This window comes from Gadus chalcogrammus, chromosome 3 (genome assembly GCF_026213295.1).
Source record: "Gadus chalcogrammus isolate NIFS_2021 chromosome 3, NIFS_Gcha_1.0, whole genome shotgun sequence".
NCBI classification, from domain to species: Eukaryota; Metazoa; Chordata; class Actinopteri; order Gadiformes; family Gadidae; genus Gadus; species Gadus chalcogrammus.
Window position 1 is genome coordinate 1284658 of NC_079414.1, and position 19400 is coordinate 1304057.

At 43.5% G+C, this 19400-nt stretch overlaps 1 protein-coding gene across 1 annotated transcript in view; it reads right to left on the minus strand.

Annotated features, from left to right (window-relative positions):
• Window positions 1–18014, minus strand: part of LOC130377970 (protein kinase C alpha type-like) — a 297706-nt gene extending 279692 nt beyond the window's left edge. Inside the window, exons 1-2 of the mRNA XM_056584916.1 lie at window positions 17648–18014; window positions 16836–16867 (exon numbers count right to left, since the gene is read on the minus strand). Of these exons, the coding sequence (XP_056440891.1) occupies window positions 16836–16867; window positions 17648–17817 (202 nt within the window). The 5' untranslated portion in view covers window positions 17818–18014. The remainder of the gene's footprint in view (window positions 1–16835; window positions 16868–17647) is intronic.
• Between the last annotated feature and the right edge of the window lie 1386 nt (window positions 18015–19400).

Below are 19400 nucleotides of genomic sequence, written 5' to 3' on the forward strand. Positions count from 1 at the left end.
CCAGACTATTTGCGTAGCCCTCCGTTTTTTGCAAATGGTAGTTTTATCTAGGCTATAATGTTGGAGATGCTGAGCACATCTCAGTCCTTTCAGATGACTTGAATGTTTGATCGTTACACGCACTAATCCATCTTGATCTGTGAAGTTGATGAATTGTCACTTTTAGAATTTTCTACCCAGTTACCAAAAATATAAACATTTGGAACAGTATGCGCTGTGGCAAGCACATGGTTTGCATGTGTTACTTTGAAGGCAAAAAAAATCTAAAATACAAGAAAACACAAAAACCTACATTCAACCAGTGGGGTATGGCCCCTGACTCTCTGAGGAGGTAGGTACCTCCAGGTACCCCCTCCATGCCAGGGCGCCCTGAATTTATGTTTATTAACAGCTCCTCCACCGGGGTCAAGACAATTTGAGGGCCAGATCCAGTCTGCCGACTGTCTGCCTTTTTCACGATTGGCTTAAAAAAATGGCTTATTTAAATTTATACCAATAGGATTGTGGGAAAAGCTTACCAGTTTGTATGTTTTTTATACTTCATTTTTATACTTGATCCGCTGACCGCTTGGAAGCCATCGGAGTACATATTTTTTTAGAAGAAAGGTGTTATGTGGTAGGATCTTTAAGAATGCTTAACTGGGATATTTATATATTCATGGCTCAAATATTAAGGATCATGCTTTTGACGTGTAACTAACGCATTTACGCGGTCAGCGATCCGCTGCCAGGCTTTGGTTCTCCGGGTTGCAGAGGCTTTAGCGTTCCCTTTTCTTGTGATAATGTCCTTCTCCTCGTCATAGCTCTCCAGGGGAACCTGAAGTTCCATTTCATTGAAATAAGCGGCCCGTTTCGCCATTTCGATCAGGGTTTCCATGATCCATACATCACGTCTTTTTAGGTTTGGCGTGGACGCGCACAACCCTGTGTTAATCAACCCAGAGTTGATTGAACTAATGCATAACCGCTGCTGTGGAACCGAAAACTCTGGGTTAGTCGGCACAGGGTAAATCAACCTAGAGTTCAGCGTTAACTCAGTGATTGTTAAACCTCAGTTCGTGGAACACCCCTCTGGACGAGTGTTTCGCAAGCTCTCTTGCGTTGTTTGGCCGCATGCATGCGCATGCGGATGCGCATGCGCGGTAGCCAGGCGACCGTCTCATCCAATGGCGAGCTCAGTTGGCGCTGTGTGCTTCAAGATTCCGATAGGCCCAGAGAACTGTCAATTATAAGAAAGATTCTGAAGCAATTGCTGAGATTCCGATTGGCCCAGAGAAATGTCAATTATAAGAATGATCCAAATTTTTTTCGCAATTCTGGACCCCCCCCCCCAAAAAACAAAACTCCCCGGTTCTACACGATTCATGTGAATGACCAAATTCACCAAGAAAACGACGATTGTCGCCGAAAAGCGACAAGTTTGCAGCTTTGATAATAGGTGAACCAAAATGTTATACGTTGTAACATTATAGGCAAAATGTCATTATATTATGCGCTCCGAAATTGGTTCCAATTACAAACAAATATTTACTAGTAAATATTAATAGAGAGACATTAACGAAAGTTACAAACAAAGACATTGAACAAAAAAAGATTTAACTGTGTGACAAGAAAAATAAGATATGAGATATGAGAGATATGAGACCTGATGTGATTCATACCAGTCACAGATGACCTCCTTCTGCCCTACCCTGACAGGCGCCTCTCACTGGCTTTGTTTCGATGTCCTCACCAAAGTGCAGATTAAAATCCTTAAGTGATTGAAGTGCAGGAGAACTCGGTCCAGGGGTTTGGGAATAATGGCCGTAATGAGGACAGGAAGGATTAGAGACTCAACAAATCTGGACTAGATTAAAATATTATAAATACAAAAAGGATACTTTTTGGTTTATTAAACAGCAACTATTACTTTCTAATGTTAAATAAATGATACAACTTTATACCATTTAAATACTGTAAGCCAGGGAGGAGATTTTGACTTAATTATTAATATTCAATAGATAATATATTTTACTCATAAATCAATGAGGGGGCAATATGTAAGCCACAGTTTGGCATTTAAATCAATTGTTGTATAAAAGCTGGTCAGGTTATAATGGAGGCTTGCAAGAAATGTGCAAGAAATGTGAAGGAAACCCACAGCAACCACACAGCCAACCAGTCCCACCAGTCACACAGTGACGTGTGCAGAAGCTGGGAGTGAAACTCCCCAAACGGCTGGGGACAACAGTGATTCATAAGAGTGTCATATCATCGGAACGAGACTGATCAAACCACTACAAATTTGGTTCCTCCAAGTTCCTGGCTTCTGTAAAACAGCCTGAAAACATGTAAACTGAAACCGTTTTATTCCTGTGTGTGCACCTTGATGACAAAAGCCCTTGCAGCTCAAGTTGGTCAAATTATGTCTTCATGCAATGCAGCAGAGGTATCACCTGGATAAACTCAAAAGACAAAAGTTACTGTGCTTAATCACTGCCTAACATGCACACATCATTCAGGAAGAGCTCCTTAGCGTTTTCTCTTATCAGCTTCTGCACACAGGCCCGGCAAGGCCAGGCCAAAGTTTAGCAAAGAGCAGTGCTGCGATGACCCGCGCAATGTGTCCGTTCGTTGAATCGTTGCCCAATGGTAACACTGCCTCTTTGTTGCTGTTTTCCTAAGAATGCAGTAGGCGTCCCAACAACAGCAACAACTTTGAGTGTAGCAGCCTGGAAGTAATTAGCTCGGTAGGTTAACCTAAACACAAGTGGAGGTATGTTCTCTAATCCCCTCTGCACCAACAGTGATCCTCCTGAACAGAACACAAGACAGTCCCTAGATTGAGAGTTAGAAACACATCCATTTTCAATCTTAAAATTCCAGAATTAAGTTTGACAGACGGGGAGATATATTTTTGCCTGACAACTTAAGGGAACATTCTTTCCTTTAAAATTGGCAAGAGGGATCTGTTGTGTTTATGTTGGTGCCAATTGATTAGCCTACTGCTGCACCAGACGCTGGATGCATTTCTGCGGAATATATCTCACCATGGTTATGGAGCTACACCCCTCCATCCTTTTACAAAGAGCCAGACCAAACAAAGAAGCACAGAGCCCTTTTCTCTCAAAAAAACACCCATCAGTTAACGGTAGACTACCTCTTTTTAAATTCCATAAAGTGAATCACATTTCCCGCATTCCTTTTCTAAACTGGAAAATAAAATGATTTCTACTTATTTTTATATTTCCAATCCATCAAGGGCTAAATAAGGAGATGGAGAGAATAAGGAAAATCCCACCAGGGAAAAGCAGAGAAGGAGGGACGAGGAGGAGCAGAGGGAGAGAATAAACACCAGGAGGAGGAAGGGAGGAGGGAGGGGGTCAACACCAGCAGGAGGAGAGGCAGGGAGTAAACACCATGTGGAAGAAGAGGGGGAGGTGGAAAACCAGCAGAGGGAGGGAGGAGGAGCAAAAGGAGGGAGTAAACATCAGGAGGAGAAGAGGACGGGAGTCAACACCAGGAGGAGGAGGAGGAGCAGAGGGAGGGAGTAAACACCCGGAGGAGGAGAGGAAGGAAATCAACACCTTGAAGAGGAGGAAAAGGAGGCGGAGCAGAGGGAGGGAGGAGGAGCAGAAGGAGGGAATAAAAAACTGGAGGAGGAGGAGCAGAGGGAGGGGGTGAATAATAGGAGGAGGAGCAGAGGGAGGGAGTAAACACCAGGAGGAAGAGCAGAGGGAGGGTAAACACCAGGGGGGTATACCACGAACCTCGCTGAACATACCCAGGCTTTCTTGGGAAAACCTGGCTCGACAGAGCCGCAACTCGCAATCAGAGTTAAATGGTACCACGAAGCTCAGTTTAGATTAAATTAGTTGAACCAGGTTTTCCGCTTTAGGTTCAGTGCGCGTTCACTTGAAAGGGTCATTTTTCTCACCTTTACGATAGATCAATATTATTGTCTATAAAATAACTATGCCAAATGCAGAATTGTTCGCCATTAATCCAAATAGAATGATGATGATTTAAAAATGCATAAGCAACGTCCATCCTGCCTTATTCTATCATTTAGGGAATTCACTTTAAATACACCCTATGTAAGAAATTTAACGCATGTTATCAACCGCTGAGAGGTAGCGGCTGTAGCGTAGTGGATTAGTATAAGACCCGAACGCCAGCGACCAGGGTTCAAATACGCCGGTCTATCATCATGCATTTTACCCCCAGCACGGCCTTGAAAATATGGGTTCAAGAACTTCAAGTTCGAAATAAGCACAAAAATATAATTCCATAAGCTTTAGTGAATAAGTATTCCATATGCATGAGAATTGGGACTTTTTAAGCTTCACATAAATTCGCGTCACTTGGGAGTCGAACCCCCCGCGCAGAAATTCAAGACTGACGCGCTACCTCCACTCTAGCACTCTGTCACGGAGACACAATGCGCAACAGTAAGCATTGTCTACATAAGGTCCAAAAGGACGATCAAATAACGAACCCCCTCTGATGAGAATCTGTATCTCTCATGAAGAACCCCAATTTCGTTGTTTGCACAATGACAATAAAGTCTGAAATCTGAATATCGTCAGACAATGCCAAGGGATCGGTTCTGTCCCGTAAAACCCTCCGTCTCCGGAGAGGCGCCTGTACGAGAAGTGCGCCGAGGTCCACGGGATATGGAAAGCCAAGAAGGCCACAATCCGGCCCTAGAATGGCACGGTAAAAGTGCAAAACCGCACGGAATCCATACAGATTCTGTGCGGTTTGGTAGGAAATCCGTACGGAATCCGTACGGTTTTGAATGACTAATAGCCGCGGCTATTAGTTATTCACTCCGGCTATTAGTTATTCACTCCGGCTATTAGGTATGCAGAACGAGCCCCTCCCTCTTCTTTGCCTGACCACTAAGTTTGAAGGCTGTCTAACCCATCAGTGAAGAGAAATACCAGACTAAAGTAACGCATTGTCGAGAGCTGCAGTGCCTCCATGTTTCGCCGTAACATAAAGCTGTGTTGTCTTTACTAGTTTCACTACAATGTAATGACCACCACTAGCTAGTGGAAAATACATTTGTGTCTAGTACAGTGATATATTTGTATATGTTAGGCTATATATTGAAGTGGCAGTGTGCGAAATACCCGTCAATATTCTGGGATGTCCTCATCCCCAGATTGTTCTCGATATGCAGTAGCCAGCTAGGCGATAACATTACAATATTTCATGGATGCAAGCAAGCCAAGACAATCAATCTATATCTATAGCCTACATGACAACACGCACACACACACGCACACACTTTAAACACACCGGTAAAGCAATAGGAGCCTGCATTGGCTAAAGTTGTTGGGATGCATTTGCAAATGAGAGCCTGCAGTATATGGACATAGTCTTTCAGGATCAATTCAGAGGTTCAACTGTTCGGGATTCATTTTGCTTAGCCAGTGAAAGTGATCAGCTGTAGATTCCAAACTGTTAAAAATACTTCACTACAAGTAGGCTATATGCCCTCCAAATAATTCAGCAGAATTGCATTAGGCCTACTGCCACAAGCATAGGCAGCAGTAGTAGTCATATGTGCTAAAATGGTCCCTGCCAGTGTTTTTCTATTCTGATGTTTGTGGATGAATCTTTCAGCTACAGCTTTGTTACATTTCCTTGCGATGGTTTGCTAGTTTAACTATACGGCAATACATCAAATTATGTAAGATGATGTGTCCGTTCCGTGGCTGTCATGTGAGAGCCGTAAACACCTGTAATCAGCGTGACTATGACTTTCCCAGCCGATCCAGGGGGGCTCTTCCAATAATTTATAGAACACTGGCCGGGACCATTTTAGAACACTGGCCGGGACCATTTTAGTGCATAATGACTGCTGCCTATTATGCTTATGGCAGTAGGCCAAATGCAATTCTGCTGAATTATTTGGAGGACTTATAGCCTACTTGTAGTGAAGTATTTTTAACAGTGTGGAATCTACAGCTGATCACTTTCACTGGCTAAGCAAAATGAACAGTTGAACCTCTGAATTGATCCTGAAAGACTATGTCCTAGAATAATTAATTTGTATTCCGTTTTAGGCCATCTCACTAAAGGTCACTTAAATGTAGCCTAATTAAGCTCACAATGTCCAGCATTCAGAATTCAAAGCATTTATTCACAAATACGTTCTATTTTTTCGCCAAGCGGAGCCGACAGTCCTGCGCAAGTATGCAAATTAGCCATGTGTACCAAACAGAAGATAGACGCAATGTATAGAACTGATTGTTGTGCATTGTTGTGGACATGTAGGCTGGTTAGTTGTGGTTGTTTGTGGTCTTAGTGAAACAGCCTTGCCTTGGAGTTGGAGAAGATGGAGTGATTGTGTGAATGTGCGAGAGAGAGCGCCCCTGCCGTGGTGATGTTTGGCTTGTTGTGGGCTTATATGTGATCAATGATTGCAAATGATCTCATTTTCAAGTGCACTGATTGTGTGCCCGTCTCCGATATGCTATATACCTGGCATTTATTCAGTTCATGTTCTTCTGAGTGCGCAAGAATGGTGCCAATTATTGTCGTGTTTGTATTGTAATGCACAACTTTGCCTCTCCCTGTTATAAAATAACGTGCATCCCAACAACTTTAGCCAATGGAGGCTCCTATTGCTTTACCAGTGTGTTTAAAGTGTGTGCGTGTGTGTGTGCGTGTTGTCATGTAGGCTATAGATATAGATTGATTGTCTTGGCTTGCTTGCATCCATGAAATATTGTAATGTTATGGCTGTTATGTATGTGGTATACCCACATAATGAAGGCACTACTTTTTGTTGCATGCGTTGCCTGCTCTATGTGTGCGCATTGATTTATGTTCCCAGTTATGTAGATCCAGTAAAAACTATGTTGACTACAACTCCTGGTCTAGACATCCTTATTCCGTTATATTTATGAAGTCATAACAATTGCCGACGAGAATCGTGTTGTATCCCCGCGGTGCAATGCTCCATAAGACAGGTCGAATGTGTCTTTGATGGCCGTCAGAATCACGCTACGGAGTATCCTACGGAAGAAGTGACCGGATAAAAGTTTCACAGTGAGTGAAGAGAAACGAAACAAGTGAAAATTAATATTGGACGGATGGATTGTGTTGACAGTACTGTAGAAGATTGGTCTGCTTATGTGGAAAGACTTGAACAATACTGTGTGGCAAATGACGTGGAGGAGGAGAAGAAGGTTGCGGTGCTTTTGAGTCTGATGGGAGCTATACCGGATAAGCCGTCTGAGAAAACGTTCCAACAGAATGTGGATTTGCTAAAATGCCACTTAGAACCGAAGCCACTAGTCATAGCCGAACGTTTCCGATTCCATAAGAGATCAGTTAAAGATGGAGTCTATAGCTGTATATATGGCGGAGCTGCGGAGATTGGCTGAACATTGTGACTTCGGGGCGGGACTTTTGGATGCACTCAGAGACAGGCTCGTATGCAGTTTGGACAATGAGAGTACACAGAAAAGACAATTGACGAAGAGAGATCTAACACTGGATATGGCATATGACATCGCCGTTTCAATGGAAACTGTTGCAAAAGACGCAATTCAATTGCAAACGAAAAATATGGGAGAATGCTCTGTGAATAAATTTCACACTAAACCAAAGGACAGAAAACAGTCATGTTTTCGGTGTGGGAGAAATTCACATGACCCAACTGAGTGCTGGTTCAAAGATAAAGACTGTTGACAGTGCAACAAACCTGGACACATACAGAAAATGTGCAGGTCGAAGCAAAGTGATAACAAATCATACCAAAGGAAAATAGGAAAGAGGGACAGAAATGTACATCAGGTCAGTGAAACTGATTCAAGCGATTCAAATGCAGATTTGTCATGTCTGAAAATTCATTCTCTTAAAGAGACAGATCGTAACATCATATGGGTGACACCTGAGGTAGAGGGAGTGAAATTAAAGATGGAGTTGGATACAGGATCTGCCCTCTCAATCATCTCCCACAAAGATTATGTGAGTACATTTCCAAAGGTGAAACTGAAACCAACCTCAGTAATGCTGAAAACATACACAGGGGAGAAAATCTCTCCTATGGGAAAATTGAAAGTTAAAGTGAAACATGGGAAGGACAAGCAAAGTTTGGAGTTGTATGTGCTGCAGAGTGAGGGTGTACTTTTATTTTGACGTGAATGGATGAGAAGTATTCGTCTCAACTGGCAGTCAATAAAGGCAATACAGATCACCTCAAAGCAAAACAGAAGCACTACCGATGAAAGACTAAAACGGATACTGACACAGTCTGCACAGGTTTTCCAAGATGGAATAGGCACCCTGGAGCACCTGAAAGCACAGGTTGTTCTCGAAGAAAATGCAACACCGAAATTCCACAAGGCTCGTCCTGTGCCCTACGCCATTCGCCCAAAGGTGGAGGCGGAACTACAGCACTTGGAGGATCAAGGTATTCTTTCCAAAGTCGACTGGTGTGAATGGGCAACACCAATTGTGCCCGTGGTCAAGAAGACTGGTGCTGTACGAATCTGCGGTGACTTCAAGGTCACAGTGAATCCTGTCCTGCATGCAGACCAGTATCCCCTCCCACGCATTGATGATATATTTGCGTCCCTGGCAGGTGGAGAGCGTTTCTCAAAGATAGACCTTGCTCAGGCATACTTACAGATGGAAATGGAGGAGTCTTCACGGTAGTATCTGACGATAAATACCACAAAAGGCCTTTACCAATACAACAGATTGGTCTTTGGTATATCTAGTGCCCCAGCGATATGGCAACGCGCCATGGACCGAGTACTCCAAGGGATATCGGGAACCCAATGCTATCTGGATGACATCATTGTCACTGGAGTTGATGATGAGACACACTTGACAAACCTACAAAGAGTTCTGTCGAGATTGGAGGAGTATGGATTGAGGGCCAACAAGGACAAATGTGAGTTCTTTAAAGACTCAATTGAGTATTGTGGTCACATCATTGACAGACATGGACTCCACAAATCTCAGGACAAAATCAATGCTGTTCTGAGAGCACCAAAGCCGGAGAATGTGAGCCAGATGCGCTCATTCTTGGGCCTCATCAAATACTACCACAAATTTCTGCCAAACCTCTCCACTGTGTTGCACCCTCTACACGGTTTGTTACAATTGGGCAAGAAATGGAAGTGGTCCAAAGACTGTGAACAAGCGTTTAAGACTGCTAAACAGCTCATCACATCGGAGGAGGTCTTGACACACTTTGACCCCAGTCTCCCTCTGCGCCTGGCCTGCGATGCTTCCCCGTATGGTATCGGCGCTGTGCTCTCACACAGAATGCCTGATGGGACGGAGCGGCCCATCGCTTTTGCGTCAAGATCTCTAAACGCTGCAGAATGCAACTATGCCCAAATTGACAGAGAAGCAGGGGCGGATCTACTGGGGTGGCATGGGGTGGCAACTGCCACCCTAAAAAAAGCCTTGCCACCCCAGCTGCCACCCCAGTTGGCAGCGCAAAATTCATTTTTTTTTTTTTTTTTTTGCTTTTACAAGACATTTACAAAATGTCGAATTTCAAAAGTCCGACTGCAAGTGAATGCAACCAGGAAATATTGCCCCATCCCGCCTGCCCCCCCCCCCCCCCTCCCCAAGACTCCCGCCGGCACTGATTTTGAATACAAGGAAGGCGCGAGAGTCCTCCAAACGAACGAAGCAAGCGGCGCGGCAGAGAGACTACATTCTTGAGGTAGTACTGATCAACCGTCTATCTATAAAGAAATTATAATAATTAGAAAAGAGCAGGGCTGTGTATTACAGAAACATCATAGTTAAAGATTGGAATTGGAAAATAGTTCCTTAGTAAATCATTGCTCCAAGTTTATTTTTAATAATGTGATTGTCACATTAACTATCTATAGTTTCTGTAGGCTTTCCGACTATTTTTGTTCTGTTGACATCAAATTGATGGTGGCGATTCTAGTTGAGTTTAACGTGTCATGCAATGTGGGGCGGCGGAGCTCAACGACCGCGTCCCTCCGTATGTTTCTCGCATAACCCTGCATGCTGCAATAAGAATTGCAATCCGCGCTAAAGACGCGCTAACAAACACAAACCCTTCTACACTCAGCTGGTTTTCCTGACCGTTAACTTCATGTGCCTCCTTTTGTATCAACAGTCATTCGATTTGATTATATTAAACTTTATTGTCATTGAACCAAGTAACAGGTACTTGGACAACAAAATGCAAGTAATCTTCTGTAAATTATTTACAAATGGCCATCTCTAATCTACTTGGTTGCACACCTGTCTGAACTTTTATAAACCAATATAAGTCATCAATAATTAATAATAAAACAAGCTTCACATCAAGAGCAAAAAAAATAATAAGGTAAACCCAAAAGGTCTTAAATACTTAGAAATTAAAGATATAAAAAAAGAAAGAGAGGGAAATCTTTGATAGCACTTCCCCTGAATCCCCATTTGGCTCTTCCAAGCATGCAGGTTATACACTCTACTTTGGGAGTTATTTTGAGGGTGGCATTGTATGTAAATTATTGGAATCTGTGAATAAAGTGATATTTGCACTCAAGTTGGACTGATGATTGACATCTGATAGGAATATCTCATGGACCAATGCCAACTTATTGTTAACTAAAGTACATATTGCAGCTCTCTTTGCATATATTTTTAGCCCCATGCCCCTGCTGGTATAATAGTGCAGGTGTTTGTTGTAAGGCAGGTTGATTTTGTAATTATTCAGTAATAATTTATTAAATTTTCTCTGACACCTTTTATGTTTAAATGTAAGGCTTTACTCATCCCACAATAAATTAAATATAATGTTATTGAGTCAAAATATCTAAATGTGGGGGCTTTCCAAGTAAGTATTGATTGATATGGCTTTAATTAAATCGGCATACTGTATATACTTCTGCCATAGGGTGCCACCCCTCAAAATCTCCTGTCCCCCTCTTGCCACCCCATGAATATTTTTCTAGATCCGCCCCTGCAGAGAAGGAGTTTAGTATGGGGGGTGAAGAAGTTTAACCAAAATCTATACGGAAAGCATTCCACATTAATCACGGACCATCAACCCCTTGTGTCGATATTTAACCCTCAAAAGTGTGTTCCAAAAATGGCAGCGGCACGCTTGCAACGATGGGCTCTGTTTCTAGGTGCTCACACCTACACCATTGAATTTAATGGGACAAAACAGCACGGAAACGCAGATGGACTCTCACGCCTCCCACACGAGCCACACCCGGTGGGGAACATGACTGATCCAGCTGCCGCGTTCCACTTGACCCAACTGGAGTCACTTCCGGTCACAAGAGCTCAGATACAAAAGGAAACCAACAGAGATCCCTCAGTATCCAAGGTATATGAGTTGACGTTGAATGGATGGCGAACTCATGGCTACCCCCTGCTACCTGAGTACTCCACCCGTCGTGACCAGCTATCAGTGTGTCAAGGCTGTGTCATGTGGGGCTCACGTGTCATTGTGCCACCCAAGCTGCGTTCAAGAGTGCTGGAGTCACTGCACGAAGGGCATCTCTGTGTAGTAAAGATGAAAAGCCTTGCTAGAAGCTACGTCTGGTGGCCTGGCATAGACAGCCAAATTGAAAACCTCGCTAAGACTTGCAGTGGGTGCCAACAAATACAGCGCCAGCCCCAGACAGCACCCCTCCACTCATGGGAGTGGCCCACTACTCCATGGCAACGTATTCACATTGACTATGCAGGACCCTTTATGGATCGGATGTTCCTCATTGTGGTGGATTCCCACTCAAAGTGGCCCGAAGTATTCACAGTGAAACAGGCCACATCTGCTCAAACTGTGGACATGCTGCGAACACTCTTCTCACGCACGGGTTTGCCTCAACAACTGGTGAGTGACAATGCAAGCATATTCACTGGGGAGGAGTTCCAGAAGTTCATCAGGAAGAATGGTGTCAAGCACATTACCTCAGCTCCTCACCATCCTGCAACAAATGGATTAGCAGAGCGTTTTGTACAGTCTTTCAAACAGTCGAGGAAAGCAAGTGGGAAGGAGGGAACGTTGTTACCACAAAAAGTGGCAAACTTCCTGCTGGCTTATCGAAACACTGCACACGCTACAACGGGACAGACACCAGCGATGCTTTTCATGGGCAGGAACCTGAGATCGCGTTTGGATTTGCTAAAGCCAGACATTTGCAAACATGTACTGGAAAAGCAGTGTACAAGTGGACAGACACGAAAACAACTGAGAACCTTCAGTGTGGGACACCAAGTGCTTGCCAGAGACTATAGAGGTAAAAACCAGAAATGGCAGCTGGGAGAGATTCTGTCACAGACCGGACCACTGACGTACACCGTGCGTGTAGGGCCTGACATGGTCTGGCGCAGGCATGATGACCAGCTACTGGAGGCAACGGCTCGCAGTACCACGGCTAAGGAATCAATAACACGTGAAGACTCGGAGGAGGTTGCTTCTACAGCACCAGAGGACTTTGATGATGACATTGAATCCACAGGGGCTGCTGAACGCCAACCAACTTCCACTGGTTCTCCACCCAGGCGTTACCCTGAGAGAAATCGCAGAGCACCTCAGAGACTTGATTTGTAGTCATGACTGACTACCACCCCTTTGTTGTTGTTGTAATCAAGTGATGTTTGTTTGAGGATTGATTAAGTGTCTTATTTCGGTTATAGTTATAGTTATCTAACACATTACTTACCTTCTGATGTTTACATGTTACATCAAAGCTGGAAGGGAGGAATTGTTATGGATGTGGTATACCCACATAATGAAGGCACTACTTTTTGTTGTATGCGTTGCCTGTTCTATGTGTGCTAGGGATGGGCAAAATGATTCTTTTCCGGGAACTAGTTCTTTCAGTTCAGTTCACTATAACGATTCGTTTATTTGATTCGTTCGTTTTGATTCGTTCGTTACGTCAGATTACATCTTAAAAAAAATTTAAAATAAAAAAACTTTTTTTTATATATATATATTTTTTTGATTGGTCGTGGGTCCGGATAGGACCGTCAAGACCGCAGTCCGCCGTTTGGAGATGCCTGCTATATAGTATGTCGAACGTCCCACCAATATTTATACCACTTGCTTACTCTCTATATTTCATTCATGGTTTTACATTTATAATTTTATTTTACTTTACATTTAATTCTTCATTGTTCAGGCATTACAGAACTTGCATGGTCATAAATAAAAAATACGAACTGCAGTTTAATTTCTTTGTTTGTTCTTAAATTGACGTAGAATGGAGCAAAGACTCCTGGGATTGGGAAATGCGTTTATCCAATAAACAGATGGAGGTCAAGTCTATTTTCGAAAAAATGTAGGGGGATATATGAGTCGAATGGTATGACCCAAGATACGTCAGAGAGAGAAAGCGCGTATATTCGACGGTACCGCCTTGTCATTGATTTACCCAGGTGCCATTCCAACACCATTGCTACCTCTCATTGGCTGAATCTTTGAGGAAGTTGTAGACTCAATCAATATAAGTCGCGGGGAGACGGAGATCTGTTCGTTTGTATATTTTATTTACGTGACCATATGTTTGGTTGATGTTAAAAAAAAAGAATCAAAGAACCAGTTCTTCTTGTTTTGGGGAACCAGTTCTTGTCGTTCACGTTCGGGATTCGTTCGTTGTAACGAATCAGTCGCGACCGACACATTCCTAATGTGTGCGCATTGATTTATGTTCCCAATTATGTAGATCCAGTCAAAACTATGTTGACTACAACTCCTGGTTTAGACATCCTTATTACGTTATATTTATGAAGTAATACATAACAATGGCCTAGCTGGCTACTGCATATCGAGAACAATCTGGGGATGAGGACATCCCCGAATATTGACGGGTATTTCGCACACTGCCATCTCAATATATAGCCTAACATATACAAATATATCACTGTACCAGACACTAATGTATTTTCCACTAGCTAGTGGTGGTCATAACATTGTAGTGAAACTAGTAAAGACCATGGTAAACACCATGTGGAGGAGGAGGAGGAAGACCAGCAGGGGGAGGGAGGAGGAGCAGAAGGAGGGAGTAAACATCAGGAGGAGGAGGAGAAGGGGGAGGGAGTCAACACCAGGGGGAGGAAGAGGAGAAGCAGAGGGAGGGAGTAAACGCCCGGAGGAGGAGGAGAGGGAGGGAACCAAAACCAGGGAGAGGAGGAAAAGGAGGCGGGGCAGAGGGAGGGAGGAGGAGCAGAAGGAGGGAGTGAATAATAGGAGGAGGAGCAGAGGGAGGGAGTAAAAACCAGGAGGAGGAGTAGAGGGAGGGTAAATACCAGGAGGTGGAATAGAAGCAGAGGAGCAGAGGGAGGGAGTAAACATCAGGAGGAGGAGGAGGAGGGAGCAAACACTAGGAGGCGGAGGAGGAAGTAAACACCAGGAGTAGGAGCAGTGATGCGTGAAGGTTGCTGGTGCCAATGTTAGCCCAGACGATGGGCACAGGGCCGTTCGCTTTTCCACTGGCCTGTCAACGCGGCGTTACGAGGAGCAGGCTGGCGGATGCACTCCAGGATGTTTTGAGCACTGTCCAAACAGCCAGACATACAGCAGGTTCAGACAGCATCAAGGGCTCTGCAGCACATCGTTAAGGAAAGAGAGGGAGGAGGGGGGCCTACCCATTAGGGAGAATAGATTCATCTGAAAATAGAGCTTCTTATCTTCTATTGTTCTGGATTGCTTCAAAAATCGATTTGTCATTGTGTTTACATGATGGCATTCAGTTGATGACATTTTAAAACAACTTCATTGTATACGCACTGTACTCTGCCATCATGTATTCATCTGTCCCAGTGCCTTCTTAGCACACAGCAGCCTGGATTAATCCTAACCAGCGGAGGCGAGGCCTCTGTACTGGATTGAAAAAAATATTTTGTATCAGTAATCGTTCCCCAAACATTGTCTCCTGCGTGTGATGGTTGTGATGGTTCAATAAAAAAAGTCCTAGCTAACCATTTCCACCTTGTAGGTTCTCTGAGTCTGAATGGTCCCCAATGAACCGCTCAGATCAAGCTTAACAGCAGGTGCTATTGTCAAAGAAAAGTGCTTTGTGAGTATTCCACCATTGCTAGTATCGGTCACATTGTGGGAAACCTTAACAAATAGGGTACATTAACTACCCACTAATTCAAATTTTGTTAATGCAGTGATAACATTATTATAGAACACCAGCAGAGAGGTCTACAGGACCAAGCAGACAACTCTTTTAGAACCAACCCTTAATAATTATATCATCAACAACTTAGCATCCTCTTAGTGTGTAAATTGTGTTTTATTAGTCCGTGTTAAGCTGTCCTATTGTGATCCCATACATAATTCCATTATTTCTTGCACTTTGTGAAACAATATACCAGGTGCAATGTAAATCAGGAGGACTCCATTACGTTTCAGAGAGTGTTTAAGACATCCTAGGCTCTGCCAGGGGGGAGCGGGGCCAAAAGGTTTTGAAAAGTGCTAATGTTGACCTGAATCCAGCATGTATCTTATCCACGACCCCTTTGCTGGTTCAGTTTCCATGCTTGGTTGAGTCTAGACACATTTCTCCATCAAAACAAGCTTCAACCGCATTCACTTATTCACACACACACACACAGACATCGGCCAACCAACCTGCTAACAATAATGCAGCTGTAAGTTGTACAATGAGAGCCCTGTAACCACACGCACACGCACACACACACAGTCCTACTTGTGTTCCCAAATGTTAACGGCTAAATGGTCAATGTAACATTCAGCTGGAGTTCAGCTTTCCCCGTCGTATAGCATTGTCATAATCGATGGAGGAAATCTGGAACACCTGGACAGACAACACAGTTGTCGCTTGCTGGTGAAATCTCATTTAAAAGGGGATACATTAAACAAAGTATCCAGGCCCATCTATCCAACGGAGCTGCCAAGTCGGGCTTAAGTCCCTGGCAGTGCCGGCCGTTTCCACATTAGACGCAGCAGGCTACCTGCCCCATGGCTCCATCACATCAGAGGTGCACAGGAAGCAGACTGAGGCGCAGGTTAAGAGCGCTGGAAAGCATAGAAACATCCTTCTCATAATGATCCTCATCCCATTCATCAACAACAGATCCAACATTCAGCAGCCTCCAGCAGCATGGATCAAAAGCCATACAGGGAAGACCAGACAACAAACAGTGTGTGTGAGTGTGTGTGTTAGCACAAGAAAGACAAAGAGAGCGTGAGGGTGTGTGTGCGTGCGTATGTGGGTGTTGGTGGATATCAATCTCTTTTGGGTCAAATGAAATAAGCGTCTTTATTAGAAATTCCCTGTTTGTGGGCAGCCACCCAGAGCCCAGGGAGAAAGCGAAAGTGTGGCCAGCACTACCCCCCTATATTACATCCATCCATCAAGGGCTGCGACCTGCAACCGGCGAGGGTGAGGCCTCGTCTCCGCAGGCAACAGTCCGTTTGATCGGGATTGTACAACACATTATGGTACAAATGAGTCTTAGCCAACATTATTACTAGGATTAAGATTGCTCATGGTTTGCCACAGCAGCACCCTAATTCCACTGCCATAATATGTACCCCTCTCTGTATCCAAGGTGGTGTGTGATGAACAGCCGTGTTCAGGCTGCTCCGCTCAGCCCCGCTGTCATAAGGAGGATTACCCGGAGGTGGCCAGGTTATGATAGTAATAACTGGGCTTAATCATTATGGGATAGAGGCCATGACCTAAGACACAACAAGGCAGACCATCCAATAAGCAATAACTGGGAAGAAAGAAACAGAGAGACATACACCCCTCGTTGATGAAGACTTGTCTACTGCGTATTAAAAATGGACCACAGGTGTAAGGCTCATGGAGTGTGAGTGGGGCAGCAGAGTGAATTGGACTGCCAATCAGAGTCTGTCTTACCTTGGCATTGGAAGCCTTGTTTTCCAAACCCCCTGTGAAAAAGAGAAAGACATTTAAAAGATATGGATCACATCTTTCCGGGTTCTCGATTCATCTGTTCAAACGGTCAGCTGTATTTCATTAACAGCTTAATGTCAGTACAGTATAAGTATTGTAGAAGCAAACACAAAAAATGTAACACATTAATTTGAAAACCATAAAACCATATAAAGTACCATAAAAAAACACTGTTTACGTTTTATTAGCTAAACATTGATTGAGCACCGAGGCCAAGGTAAAAGATTGCAAAGGCTGCAAACCGGTTGAGATAGGCTTAGTCCTGGAGGAACACGCCCATTATCAGCACAAGGCTGCCTACATGACTTCCTTTCCAAAGACACCTACAGCTCGTTAGGTAAACGACCTACCAGACATAGAAGGGCTGTGTAGAATTATGGTTAACAGGTGACATGAATTCGCCTACTATGTGATGAAATGTCCTGTACTAATAGAGCTATGTTTAACATAAAAACATAACTCATGCACTGCTACGAGCAGTAACCAGTCATCTGGAAACAATTTAGGCAATGGGATAGGAAAGGATGGAGCTTCCTGACGGATTCATTTAGGTAAACGTGTTGTCACAAACTGCAAACACTACTTTATAAATTACCATATCTCCTGAAACCGATGGATAAAAGGTGACCATTCCAAGCAGTTTGCATTTGGAAGCAAGAGAAGTTGTGTCCCGTCACCGTGCAGAACATCAGAACTTCTGCAACAGGCGCCCAATAGGGGCAACAGGCGCTCAGCGGGGGGCAACACACGCTTACCAGATGAAGTCGGTGCAGTGGCTGCAGAAAGTCGGCTGCCTGAAGAATCGTGCTATAAATTTATGGTTCTTCACTTCGTAAACATTCTTTTGCCTCAAAGCACCTTTGCGGGCGAACCGATTCGCCACGTCCGAGGAGGAGGACGACTCGTTTGAACTAACGTCAGCCATGGCCAAAAAACCAAAGCTTTTCCGCTCTTTCTGTGCGTATTGGAGTCCAACGGAGGTTTCAGAGACGCGCAGCCTGAGTTAAGTTAAACCAGTAGAAGTGTCGGATGTGATCTCCACTCGGTTGTAACTGGAGACACTGGCTTCCCTGTCCTCCGCTCCAACTCGGTCGATTCAGTGACAGCTCGCCCCAGCAGCCTGTTTCCTCCTCGCTCCGGATGACGTCACGCATGGCTCGCCTATGGAGGCCGCGGGACAGGAGTGCCACCGTGTGGAGGATGACGCACATGCACACCAGCAATGAAATCAAGTTCAAGGTTCAAAACTATAATATGAGCATATGCTGTGTGTGTATATACAGTGTGTATATATATATATATATATATATATATATATATATATATATATATATATATATATAGAAAAAACTATAATATGAGCATATGCTGTGTGTGTATATATATATATATATATACACACACAGCATATGCTCATATTATAGTTTTCAACCCATGTAATGAAACATAACATTTCTTTTTTTTATATGTGTAGATTTTGCATTCATTGGACTTAATATGAATAGTAAGTGTCCCATTGTATTCCTAGTATTGTCGGTTCATCGATTCTTAGGGTAGAGTAGATGTTATCATCTCATGATGAATGGGATAAAGTAGATGTTATTATCTCATGGTAAATGGGGTAAAGTAGATATTATTATCCCATAGTAAATAGGGTAAGGTCGATGTTATTATCTCAAGATGAATGGGGTAAAGTAGATGTTATTATCTCATGATGAATGGGATAAATTAGATTTTATAATCACATAGTAAATAGGGTAAAGTAGATGTTATTATCACATAGTAAATAGGGTAAAGTGTATGTTATTATCTCATGGTAAATGGGGTAAAGTAGATGTTATTATCACATAGAAAACGGGGCAAAGTAGATGTTATTATCACATAGTAAATAGGGTAAAGTGTATGTTATTATCTCATGTTAAATGGGGTAAAGTAGATGTTATTATCGCATAGTAAATAGGGTAAAGTGTATGTTATCATCTCATGGTAAATTGGGGTAAAGTAGATGTTATCACATAGTAAATAGGGTGAAGTAGACTATAAATTAGATGTTATTATTTCCTAGTAAAATGGGTAAAGTAGATTTTATTATAATATGTTATCCTAGTAAATGGGGATGGGTGGGCCTGCTGGTCATGGGCTGAGAGTCGCAGGTTCGAGCGCATTGTGCCTGTCTAGGTTTTGCAGTCACAGTAGTCCTAGGGTCCTCTGACCCAAGGGGCCTAGGGCAACAAGGACCCCTGCGGACGCTAAAGGTCAAAGGTCATTGGGAACGGTACATTAGTGGCCTGCTTGTTAATCCTCAGATCCAAGATAGATCTTGACACCGTGTAACATGCACACTAAACATGGGTAAGTTGACATTCTGAGAGTGAACTGAACCATTACAAGGATAGTAGCATGGGCGTCAGTTTGGTTTGAAATGTGCTTGGGACAGAGACGCATTCAGAAGTGCATTTTCAGAAGTGCTGGGTACAATGAGGATGCACTCTTTTTTCTCTCTTTAGT